Source organism: Formica exsecta, unplaced genomic scaffold (genome assembly GCF_003651465.1).
Source record: "Formica exsecta isolate Colony F162 unplaced genomic scaffold, ASM365146v1 scaffold72, whole genome shotgun sequence".
NCBI lineage: Eukaryota > Metazoa > Arthropoda > Insecta > Hymenoptera > Formicidae > Formica > Formica exsecta.
In genome coordinates, this window is record NW_021853485.1 from 2,183,372 (window position 1) to 2,196,664 (window position 13,293).

Here is a 13,293-nt window from a genome sequence, read left to right on the forward strand (position 1 = left end):
ATCAGATTCCAATCTATGTATATATCATTAGTTGCACATAATGCAGTATTAATGGAAACAATAAAAAAACAAACATTTCGAATAACATAATACGCGTGCAAATCTATTATGAGAGTCTTATAACGATGAATAGTTAAATCTGTAATTTCTTGATAATATATCCGAATTACTATTACGATTTTATTAATTTTGATAATTCAAAAATGTATCTTTTTATAATTTTGAATTTCTTGAATGTAATCTATCAATCCTTGTTTTTAATTCTTTATATGTGTGCATTCTGTTACATAAAAAAATATATTTACACATGTAAAGGTCGAAAAAAATCGACCATCCATCTTGCGTTTGTAAAATCTATTATCAATCAAGATAATGTACGTTTCATTAACTACAGCAGAGAAATAAGGAAATAAAATTAATATAAAAATGAGAACTGTACATAATTGCAAAGTCATATATGAACAGTAGACAAATCCATAGTTTCTATCGAGATTGTTTACAGTCCGAGATGAGCTAATTGTCTAATATAAATTCGTTAACAATCCCGATTCTCAGTGATTGCGAAAAATTCTCTAGTTGGGAGAAAATATCTTATTATTTATAAATGTCCCAACATGAAACTCTAATCTCGTCTTTGATGGATTGGTAAAAGTACTCATGCAAATTCTTCATTGTGTGCATTGAACCATTGAAAATCGAATATTCGATTATATCCTATAAAAATTGGCAGTATACAAACAATTCATCACATCAAAAGTCAATATGTATATATATATATTAAAAAAGTCTTCATAACGAACGTTAAGATTGGTGACGTTTATATGTTTGATCCTTATATATGTTGATTGAAAGAAATGTTTTTAACGCTAAGAGAGACTCTGCAACATTATAAACTACAACTTTTACAATCTAACAAATTCGCCGATGCTCGCCGATTAATTACATGTAATTTATATAAAAACAGTATTTTTCGCTTCAACGCAGGAGCACACGAAATTCTAACAAACTCTACGGAGCCAATGAAGGAGCCCGTACGAAATATAACGTCTTTATTCGCGCAATATTATTTTTAGATTATTTTAGATTGGATATATATATAGTGATACAATTTTACGTAATACAAATTTATAGCTATTTAGATGTGAAATGGTCGAAAAAGATTTTATTCCTCATTCATTTAATTGGAAAACGATTACACAAATTGTAACTGGAACTCGATCTTGACCCCGTATATGAACCCCTGCTTTAACTTTCTAAAAGTGATTTACTTATATGATTCAGCTAACTTATAAAAAAATCACAATTTTTTTACATGAATGTACAGCTGAGAAGAAAATGCTGAAGGACATATTCTGATTGACTCTCTGATATTTTTCGAGCAAGAGATGTGACACGAATTGAAAATTGCTCATCTTATGAATCGAAGATTGTTCCACTTTTCAGAGATTAAATCAATATGGCGCTGCCGTATTAATTTAATTAAATTGTGTAGGAAATTCTATATGTAGAATTCCTTAACAATAATCCGCTCGAACTCTCTCTATATATAAAATTCAACTGTCGTTGCCAGTAGATGCGATATTTCCGATATTACACCGTATCGGAAAACGTGACAAATTCAACTACAAAGATCTCTAAATAACCTGCCTACATTTTACTTACTACTTTCTTATAATCTCCGCAAACACCGTTGCGATACTTTCTACGTTTTATCGATTTTCATCAACTGCGTAAGGAAATGGTATAATTCGTATCGTGCATAATGTTTCGAGACATAGTGTAGTGGTAGCAAAGTATGTCACACGAGAAAATAGGAATAATTAAATAACGAAGTGAGTGACATCGCTACGTCGTCACTCACTGCATTAGATACCTACAGCACTTAATATTCAGGTACTAATTACGTTATCGTGATTAATGTGATTCGAGATTATAATTAGTCTTACAGGCTGATAGGAATAGAGCCGATACTTCGTGATAATACATAGAATAAGAAGCACGACTGCTCGAAATGGCATCTCTTAATCCCGAATAAGGCGATAGAAACGTCTAGACGGGAATATAAATGAACTTAGCGCGATTGCAAATTCAATTGTCTAATTGAAGGAAATAAAAAAATTGACAACTTTGCGAGATAGATATCCATCGATCCTTTCTCACGGATCTTTTGCATAGATTTAATCTCGGGATCGTTCGCGTTCGAAACGTCCGTGTATGTATGTGTGTGTATGTATGTGTGTGAGATGTGTATTATTATCCTTATTAATATATAACGATCTCTACGGCGATGCTTCCGGAGACCAGCTCCGCGCGCTGTACATATATTTTCATCTATAAGGAAATTTAACGATGAGCGTGTGCTTTTGATCGGTTAATTTATATTTACATATATATACACATATATATGTGTATATATATATATATATATATATGTAAATACGCTATTTCTCGCACGAAACTCTGTATAGGGAAGATATCGGTCCGTCGATAATACTCGCGCTAATTATTATTCGCATCAGCTGATCAGATCAACGACAAAGTGGACGCTAATAGAAGCAGAATTTATCACGATTTTAGATCAAGCTCGGTATAGTATATTTATAAATGAAAGGAGGCCGTTTTTTTTTTCTCTCTCCCGATACTATTTTCTTCGCAAGTTCTCTGTAATTATCATTTACATTTTTCCTGTGTTCAATTTTTTTAAAGAAGGAATAGAAATAATATTTCATTGAAGACTTTTTAAAGAGTAACTTTTTTTTTTAAATTGAGAACCGTAATTTCTCTCTGCATCCGCCCTGCCGTCCTGTATCCTGCTGTTGAATGTACGTTTAGTCTCGGCGGACAGAATTACTTCCCTGGCAGTAATATTTCAAACTAGCGTATCAACACGAATGAGTATCTTCCTAACGCGCGCAATACAATCAATTTGATCTATTTATCATATATCAACTAATACAAACTTTATTTATGTGCTAATTTAATTTAATAATCGATCTTATCTTAGCAATTAGTAGGAAAAAACTGTAGGGATGCATCTCTAGAAAGAGAGCTTCGACTATCATTCTTCCTTGATTCCACGATCGCATAAATATCTGATGTGCGCGAATACAATTATTTATTTATTTTTTACTTATAGCTACTATTTTACTTTCCGCTCATGCTTGTATCTGGGAACCAGCTTTTACCACTAATGATTCACAATCTTTTTTTTTTCTCAGGAGCAACCCCAAATTGTCCGATAAGTTACATTTACGCGACGCAATGTAAAGGATAAAAAGAGCAAACTAAAAAAAAAACAGTATAACAATAGCGCAACATGAAAGCGATGTAAGTTATGGAAAATGCAATATTGTTCTTTCTTTCCCCGTTCAATTTATTTAGATCTCAATAAAAAGAACGCATCACCCGCTACCATAATGACATAACAAATTCTAAAGAGCGTATTTCTCGAATCATCAAAAAAAAAAAAAAAAAAAAAAAAAAAAAAAAAAATTCTGCAAATACCAGAAAAAAAAAATCATCGTCGGGAATTAGCCTAATACTAATTTCGCGCGCGCGGTTGTCGATCGCACGCACTTCGCTCCTACACGCTGGTGGTGATCTGCTCTATGACGGTGATGTCGCGGTGACGTCGCGGCCGAATTCGGTACGGGTCCTGATGGCCGAGGCCCTCCGGCACGCTCTTGCTGGGCCGCAACGGCGCGTGGAATTGCGGATGACAGTAGTGGTCGGTGGCCTCGTGCATCCGCTCGACGTAGTCCCGCTCGCGCATGCCGTCCTCGACGACGTCCAGCGGCACGTGGAGGGACTGCGACTTGGGCAGCCGGGGCCGCGGCGGCGGCGGGCACGCGCACGGCGGCGGCGGCGGAACGACCCCAAAGCCGAGGCTCGAGAGTCGCGGCCCCGGCAGGAGCGGTGACGCCGGCTGCCGTCCCCAGCCGACCAGGAAGAGCAACGCCGCGCCGCACAAGGAACTTAACGTGCACGCGTAGTAGCCCACCCGCGGGCTGTTCGCGTTCATGTAACCTGCGGGGGCGGTGGCGGGAGCGGGGGTAGAGGGGAAGACGGGGGAGAAAACCGGGGTGCGATTAAATTCGACGTAATTTATTTTCGCGCCTGGAAACGGCGAGATGATTAGGGATGAGAAGGCTCGCGATAATTTTGCAGTCCCGAAGGGAATTTATGCGAGGTGCGATTGTGATCTGTCGTTTCAACATCCTCGCTTTTTTATATACGATGATTATTGAATTTTGGGGATTATCGTGTTATATAATGTTACTTTTTGAAAATAATCTATTCTTGCAAATAAAAGCTCTAGATGTGATAAGATTCCATATAATTTTTAAATTATCCGTTTAAATATGAAATCATGAAAAAAATTTTGAAAATAAAAATCTCTTGACAAATTATAGATTTATCACGTTTTATTTCTCTGAATTCTTCAAATTGATAAAGAATATTAATATTCTTGATTAGTAAGGCCAATTATTCGTTATCATAATTGTTGAATATTATACATAAGCCGAGATAAAATAATGCATTAACGAAAAAGCTTGTTATACATTTCAAATAACTTATAATAGATTATAAAGTTTCCTTCTCTCATACATAAATTTAATTCTGTCATTTAATTTTCTACGTTTTTAGATCTTACATATTTCAGAGGATTTCAAAATATCCTGCAATATAACAAAAGCAATGTACGAATCGGTGAAATTCCAGCGACTACATTAAACTGTTCAAAGTGACCAAAATTTGCAGTTGTACTAGCTCTTGAATATGCGTGACAGTTGCCATGTTTCCTTGAATATTCTCTCAGCGACACGGGTAGACGAAGCAGTATTTTCCAACATTACATTCCCCGTACATTATTATTAAGGATGTCGGCATTAAATTCATACACAAGAACCACAAGGACCGTAAGACTATTAGTATAGGAACGGATTTAGCGAGCAAGCGAAGCGGATTTCGCCCACCTTGGTGCTTTAAAGCTCTAATACTATTGCGGGTCTTTGAAGAATTTGCATTTAAAGAAAAAGTACCTGTACACGTTTTATAAAATAAACGGGGGGATGCGGCGAGAATCTTTATGGAGAAATGCTACGGTAAGCAACGTGTAATGCCTCTTTCGCCTTCTTACATCAATATTCGTCATCACTTGAATGAAAAAATCGTATATACAAAAAGTAATATAAAAAGTAATATATATAATCTCCTTTTTAAATAGTACCTTTTTAAATATTTATTTCGCGATTTTTTAAATATACAAATAAGAGAGACTGATAGAAAGATGGAAAGGAGCTTGCGTTTCTCAAAGAGAGATGCTAGTTGATGATTTCTACGCAAAGTGTCGTAGGGATTTTCAAATAAATAAGGAAAATTCAAAGATCGCTTCTTCGGGAACTGGCTCTCATAATTTTTGCATACCTGTGAGAGGAACTCCGAGAAGGATCGGCAGAGCTTCCGCGGCCTGCACCAGGGCCCACGATCTGGCGAAATGTCTCGCCCGCAGCCTCTCGAGGGCCAACATCTTGAGGGAGTAGAGCGCGCCGCCGAGCGAGGCTCCGTAAAGCCCGGAGGCCAGTACGAGTCCATGATAACCTTGTACGCTACCAAGAGCCACTTGAGCTACAGCTTTAAGCAAAGAGGAAATGTAATTCGGATCGATAACCCTTGAAAGGGAGAGAGGGGAAGACGGAGTTTCTTGAATCTACAATTTCTATTTACGCAGCAAAATTTGTGCAGCGTAATATTTTTGCAGCATCGTATTTTTCACTACATAATTCTTCCCTTATAAAAAGCGTTCTGCATAGACTCTTCGACAAAAATCAATCTTTTCTTATCAGTGATAGCGCGAACGATGCTTTAAAAAAAATTTTCAAGAGAAATTTAAGATCTCATAGCAAAGATATCTATCAGGTGATTGCATAAGTTCGTGCCCGATTTAAATATAAACTTCAATAGATTATATTTTAGAGATAACACGCAAATAATTTTAGAATCTTTTTTTCCTTCCGAAATTTTATTTAGAAAAAAAAATTAAAGCATATTTAGTTGACGCTCAGGCATAAAGACGCTAGAGAATACGATACGGAAGAAGGATAATTATTCCACTAAATTTAAAAAAAAAGATGCGTTCTAGAATCTTATGATAGATCTACAGTGGCGATGATCGGTCGTCTTGTTTCGTAGTTAAACCCGTTGGCGTGTAAACGAAAATGATTACGGATACTAGTTTACTGACCGACCCCGATGAGCGCCGCTTGGCAGAGATATTGCCTGGACACTAGGCACTGAGCGGATGGCCTGGCGGTGACCACCCCCCAGGCCGCGCATCCGAGTGCCGCCGCCAACCCAAGACAGGTCTGCAACAGTACCAGAGCGCTGGCCTCCAGCCCGTCCTCGAAACCTTGCAGAGCCTGTAAGCGATGTTTCTCATTAAGGGCTCGCGCCGAGAAGACGCGCTATATCGAATCGCCCCGATAACGCCGGTACAATACCGCCGGTAATGACGCGCGTCTAATATCGATTATCGAAATTGGCTCGTCCAACTCTCCGAGATTAGCTTCGGGGGAGAGATCGCGAGATTAGGAAACTCGACGCTCTCGTTCGGTTCGCATAAAATACCTCCTCGATCGACTATCGTTACCCTCTCTGGCAATTATCGTCTTCAAAATAACACGCGCGATGTTGAGGAAGATCTGCGTCGTTAATCCTTTGGTAGAGATATCGCATGTTAACAAATTCTTTCCTTATCAAATCTAGTAGATTTCGCGTGAATATATTTTTTTTTTAATTTTATACCTTGAAGAGAAAATGAATAAATTACGCGAGGAAAATTTTCGTAGCTTTTTAATAGATTTCGCGTAAATATATTTTTTTTTAATTTTAAATCTTGAAGAGAAAATGAATAAATTACGCGAGGAAAATTTTCGTAGCTTTTTATACTACATCAGATTACGCGATTTTACGGTGATCATCGGTATTCTCGAAGGAGAGAACAGATTGTCTCTCGATCGCACTTTAGATAGAGTGCACTTACGATGTAGAAGGCGGGGGTGTAAAGACCGAAACCGGCGGCACCGGCGGCCAGCATGAGCATCCTCACAGGACGCGATCCGAGAGGGCTCAGATCGACCAGCGGCTGCTTCGGCACCTTGTTCGCGGATTTCTTCTCCTTGAGCTTGCTGCGCTGACTCTTGAGATGTAATATGGCCCGGCGTTGCGGGTGGTAGAGCGAGGCGCTCCGGTATATCAACCCCAGAAAGAAGGCCAACGAGAGAGCGCCCGTTACCGATTGAAGCCCCAGCCGCCAGCCCAGCTTCCTGGGAAGAACGGAGACGCGATTATGACTATCCGCGCTATCCGGAGATCGTGTTGAATCACGCAGCTGAGCAGGCGCTTCTTACGTGCCACATCCGGAGTTCGTGCGCTCCGTACATCCCCTAGTTACGTTTCATATCGCGCGGCTAAAGCCACTGAATTTGCATTTCTGAGAGAAAATTTTCCCTCGCTTCCCGACACGTTCCTTCGTCGCAGTTGGTTGTATTTATCCTCATTCGCGAATTATTTCGAAAAATATTTGGAAAAAAGTATTTGATGATTTATTCAATGTATAATATAAAAACAACAATTATATGCATGTATTATCAATATCGTTAAAAATTAATTTAAAAAAATTTTTTTTAAATTATAGTAACGATAATGAATCACATTGACACATTTATTATGAGTACCTATCTAGTGTATAACGTAAAAATATCTGACGCTATAAAAGAATAGTGAAAGTTATAATAGATTACATCATAGAATGTAAGAGCGGGTGCTTAATTCGTTATATTGTTATAAAAGTGAAGAATTCTCGCGTCTAGAAGAGACAATCTTATCAAAGAGTAACTTCGCAAAAATTTCTGTAATTAGTTCGAAGAGATAATAAGGTATCGATAAAGTTTAATACGATTACGTAGATTTTTTTAAAGCTCAAATATTATGCATTATTATTCGCGCGCGCGCATAACTTCCGCAATTTGTAATAAAAGTTGTATAATGGAATGGCTTTCGTTTGACGCTCTGATACAGCGATACAATTTATGAAACACAATGTTTCCGCATTTACGTTTTGTATAAGCAGCTATGCGAAATTCACGTGTATACAAATGCATCATCAAGCGATATTACGTTTAATTTGAGTGAAACATTTATTCTTACCGCGTTTCTCTTTCGTTTTCGTAAAACTTTTAACAAGAAAATATTAGACTTGTTTAAGGTTTAAGTTTCACAAACGATCTTTAATATTTTCACAGCGTAATCTGAACATTCCGTGAGAAAATCTCATTTTCATTTCAATATTTAGTCAAATAAAGTAAAAAGCGTTATACAACCGTGATGAAAACCTAAGCAAAACGACTGTTTCAAAACATTACCTGAGCGTGGAGACGAACAATAGAACATGAATCGTCGACTAGCAAATTATAAAGTCGAGGTCAAGAAATAAAGGAAAATTTAAAAAAGGAAATTTAACTCAAATAATATTAATCTGCTAGAAAACAAAAATATAATAATTAAATTTTCATATAATTATATCATCAATTCTCGCGTAGTCTAGTTATGAAAGAACGGGGCGAATACATATTTTTCAACAAACACCACCACATCTTATATCTTCTGGATATTTTTTTAAGAAAAAAAAATGCGTGAGAGATGTTGTAACAATTTTTTAAGCCCCCTCATTTGCGCGCAAGGAGAGAATGTTGGCGAATACGCACATAAAGAAATAAAAACCTCAAGTTTTCCTCGGAATGTATTCAACATATCAGTAGGGACCAAAAGTTGCGCTTTAATCCCTCGGCGTGAGGATAATGAGACCCGGCTCATGACTATTCATAGTACACATCCCGTACGTTTTTATCACGGACACGACCGTGTTATCTCCGCGAGCGGTTGAATTTGTTTTCCCCGACCTGTGCGAGACGTATACCTTTCCTCATTCGCTCCCTATCGAATCCCTATGGAACGCGCATTAAATGTTTATCGCGTATGCGCCCGGGTCAGAGATGAGATGATGGTTCGATAACGCATAGCGCGTGTATCAAACCGCCTTGTTGGTTGGCATACGTTTGTGTGAGAGAGACAGATAGACAGACAGACAGACAGACAAAGAGAGAGCGAGAGAGGAGGGGGGGGGGGGCGAAGGAAGGAGAGACGGAAAAAGGGAGGAAGGGAGAGAGAGAGAAACGGAAAATTATCCGACAAAAAGCCGACTCGTGGCACATACGCAATTGGAGGGCGCGTTTTGACGCCCACGGGTTTGTCGTTACCACGGAATTATATCTATATACGTCCACGATATCGTTATTTTTTTCTTTTTTGGTGTGCGCGTGAAACGCACATTGCGTCCAATCGCGCGTATGTACGCCGTATAATGGGAAAGAATAAAAAATTTACCACATCTCGCTCCCTCTCCGATAGTGTAAATTGTAGTGTGAAAATATGGCGCCACCGAAATTTTTGCATTAATGTTATAGATATAATAGATAGTATTTCGTGGATAAGATATTTTTATTTCGCGGCAATAAATTTTACTTATTTTAATGGTAAGCGTGAACATATATTTCAAATTAATTTATCTCTTTTCTTCTCTGTTTCTATCTCCCCTTTCTCTCTCTCTCTCTCTCTTTCTCTCCCTACAGGATTATCATATTATTTAAATAATTATTATTATATTCATTTATATAATTTATATGTGAACATAATAAATTACATAAATTATAATGCTGAATAAAATGTGAATAAATAATATGAAATATATTCCATGTTTTATTAAATATAATTCATTAATAATATTTGTGTCAAGTATTAATATTCTCGTTATATTGATTTAATTCGATAGATTTAGTTAATGAATAGCAAACAAGAACTGATCGTTAAGAATAATCTTTTTTAATGTACTTTAATGGGTATTTTCTCTGCAGTTACATTTTTCAAGTTCGAAAAGAAGTGCCGTTTACTTCTTTGTAAAGAAAAATAAAGAAAAAGAAGAACGCGGGAATGTAGGAGAGATGCCACTTAAAAGAACAAATCTGACATCACCACCATAATCATAGAAGAAATTCGTAACATCTGGTAAACTGTATCCGCATTGCGGTGATTCTCACGCAAGATGAAACACGGGGATTGTTCGTGACTAACGATACAATAACGTTAATCCATTAACAAACGAGCAGTTTATCAAAAACAAAAAGTTTTCACTTAAAGGAAAATTGCAAAAGCACAAATTATATAATCTATTGACATTTAGATGTATTTTATCCCCTTTCGGAGAGAAACTTTTTAATTAATTTTCAAAATTAATATAATTGAATGGCGATTAAAAAATCTAATACGATTTTTAAATTTAATGCATTGTGTAAATAAAAAAAAAAAATAAAAAAATGATACGAAATCATAAGAAGAAAATATGATATAATAAAGTTGTTTTTTTTCACCGACTTTTTGTAAGAGTTTTGTATTGCGTGGGTATTTTATTGTTTCCTTTTTTTTTTTAATTTTCCTTGCAACCCGGCATCTATACCCGGCATACCGCTCTGATTATTTGGAAACTATCGTAAATTCTTATACTACAACACGTAACCTGGTACGGTGGATATCGTTGACTCTCTACTGGAGAAACTTAGCCGGGTTATTGAGTAAGCTGTATCGACTTAACGGGTTACTCCGCTAACCCAACGATATTATGCTCGTTGGTCCAGAAGAGGCCGATCTCTAATTGGATCATGCTTTTGTACCTAACAGAAATTGCCGCATAGCAACGGCAATTAAGCGCACGTTTAATAACCCGCATGTGCAACGATCTGACGTTTATCTACATGCAGGTTCGCATATGCAAAGATTAAAACACAGTGTGATTTGTCTTGTTAACAGAAGATTCAAACAACGCATTACAATATTATTCAATTCCCATAATAGTCTTTATGTTTTCCTTCTTTTATGTTTTCTGAGCGATAATAAATATGTATAATCACCCGCATTTTATACAAAACGTTATAAAACCGTTTGATGTTTATTTAATTACACAAACACTGGAGAAAATAAATTAAGAAAAAAACAAACGTTGTTTTAATATCAAGGCATCTCTCTTCCTATTCTCTTTTTTTTCTCTCTCTCAACTATTTAATATAAAATATCAAGTTTCAAGAATAATATTAGAGGCGCTCTTTTGGAAACTAGATAACGAGAAAAACCTTGTTCTTCAATTAATTTTAAAAACTGTCTTAAATAAAATTCTAATATAAACCATATATTAGTTAAGATTTAAAAAAATTAAATATAAATAATAACTTTCCATACGTTTTATTAAAAATATAGCTTTTCTTATAGAGTCTACCGCAAATTTGAAAATAAAGATACATATACAAAATTATAGAAGTTTGTCAAACACAATTGCTGAGCGAACGAATCAACGATACTAACAAACGTTCGTAACAAACATCAAACAAATTGTTCTGACGTCGGTGAAAGGTATAAATAAAAAAGAGAGAGAGAGAGACCAAAAGGGAAAATAGAGAGTTGAATCCGAATAGAATGTTCAATTATTTCACGTCGAATCTGCTCGCTGTTTTTGTCCGCGGAAACTGTCGCACCGCGAACCGTATACGGACATTGCGGTGCTACGGGGACACGCAGTCGCGCGAAAACCTACGATAAAAGGGTGGTACGCGTTGAAAACAGTTCGTTCTGCCTATATGTTATACGCGGCCGTTCGACTTCACGGCGTGCCCGATTTGTTTTGGGAGTCGTTGTTGTTCGGCGAGTAAATATCGTTACCACTACCAGCGAAATTCACTTCAAAGATCGTTTTTGACTACACGTTTCCTTAAAAAGTAGCAGTGTATTTGTATGTGACTGGTTTAGTTTAGAGAAATCCTAGACTTACTCGTCATAACTATTGTGTGTTATATCTTTTGTAAATATTTTAATATTAAACATATTGATAATTTTACGTCCAAATTAAATTTTTAACAAAATAAAAGTATATTTGTAAAACTTATCAAAACGTTTCATACATTTTTATATATTTCAGCAGTAGAATTTTTTTATTAAAATTAAATAATACAATGTGCACAATTTTTATCTTAATTTTACTCTAGTAGAGTTATAAAAATTGTACACACTCTCGTTGTATTATTTAATTTTAATGTACCATGCAGGTTAAATTTAAAAACTTTTTACAATTGTAATATACACATATATATATAAAATAAAAAAAAAATATCTGGAAGATAATTTTTCGATTAGAGTATCAAACTTTAAAACTATCAACTATCAAGATAAAAATTATACACGTTATCTTATTTAAGTTTAATCAAAAATTGAATTGCTAAAAGATGTAAAAACATAATCAAATATTATTTCAATAACAATATATATAATTTATTTTATCTCATTACGCTTTTTCATAAAATATATATTTAACGATATGAATTAAAGATGATTGTGTGCAATGACTGTGACTAGTTTGCGATAGTTGCGCTAATAAATCCTTCAAACACGAATAATGCCGGAGACTTTGTAATTTTTTGTGGCATTGTTAATTAACGACATTCAAAGTGCATCACGTGCGTGCCCACGCGCGTGAAGAAATAACGCGATTGAAGGTCGATCGGATCTTTCCCGCTCAGCTTGAGAGCAGAATGTCGGATGCGCGCGATATCCTTAGGATATTTACTACTTAATGTACAATATATTCCCGCATGTTAAAGCCATGATAACATGTAACAACTCACCCGACGGCTTCCTTGTAAAAGACGCTGAAAAGTGCTATTCCCACGCCGGTGCCAGCTTGCACCACCATCTCGACGAACTCCCGCCGTTTTCTGAAGTAATTGCCCAATACCAGACCGGCGGTTTCCCTCACGAGACCGGCACCCGCACCCAGCACCAGCCCGTAACTGTTGCATTTTGTAAAAGTAAATCGTATGACTTTATACACACACACACACACACACACACATCCGTCGAGTCTGCGCGAGAGGATAAGTTGTGTGGGACGATTTTTATTGGAAAGAGCAAAGCTATACCACCGATGCTGACGTTTCAAAGAAACTTGGAAAAAGCTTGGTTTTTTTTTTCTTTTATTTTTAGTTAACCTGATTTTTCTGAATGAAAAATGGGACGCTGTTAAATGTTAACATGTTGAAAGCTGCTCTTTGAAAGCAAAACTGTGAACTGAATAAGTAACTATTACCGCAGAAATGTAGCTTTGTGTATTGCTTTACATATAATGTATGGAATGAC

General features: G+C 36.4%; 1 protein-coding gene across 2 annotated transcripts in view; it reads right to left on the reverse strand.

Annotated features, from left to right (window-relative positions):
* Positions 1 to 3,524: 3,524 nt before the first annotated feature.
* Positions 3,525 to 13,293, reverse strand: part of LOC115243439 (monocarboxylate transporter 4-like) — a 63,354-nt gene continuing 53,585 nt past the window's right edge. For both annotated transcript variants that reach the window (XM_029820449.1, XM_029820450.1), the window contains exons 7-11: positions 12,783 to 12,947; positions 7,043 to 7,325; positions 6,245 to 6,419; positions 5,428 to 5,634; positions 3,525 to 4,026 (exon numbers count right to left, since the gene is read on the reverse strand). In XM_029820449.1, coding sequence (XP_029676309.1) covers positions 3,584 to 4,026; positions 5,428 to 5,634; positions 6,245 to 6,419; positions 7,043 to 7,325; positions 12,783 to 12,947 — 1,273 coding nt within the window. In that variant the 3' untranslated portion in view covers positions 3,525 to 3,583. The remainder of the gene's footprint in view (positions 4,027 to 5,427; positions 5,635 to 6,244; positions 6,420 to 7,042; positions 7,326 to 12,782; positions 12,948 to 13,293) is intronic.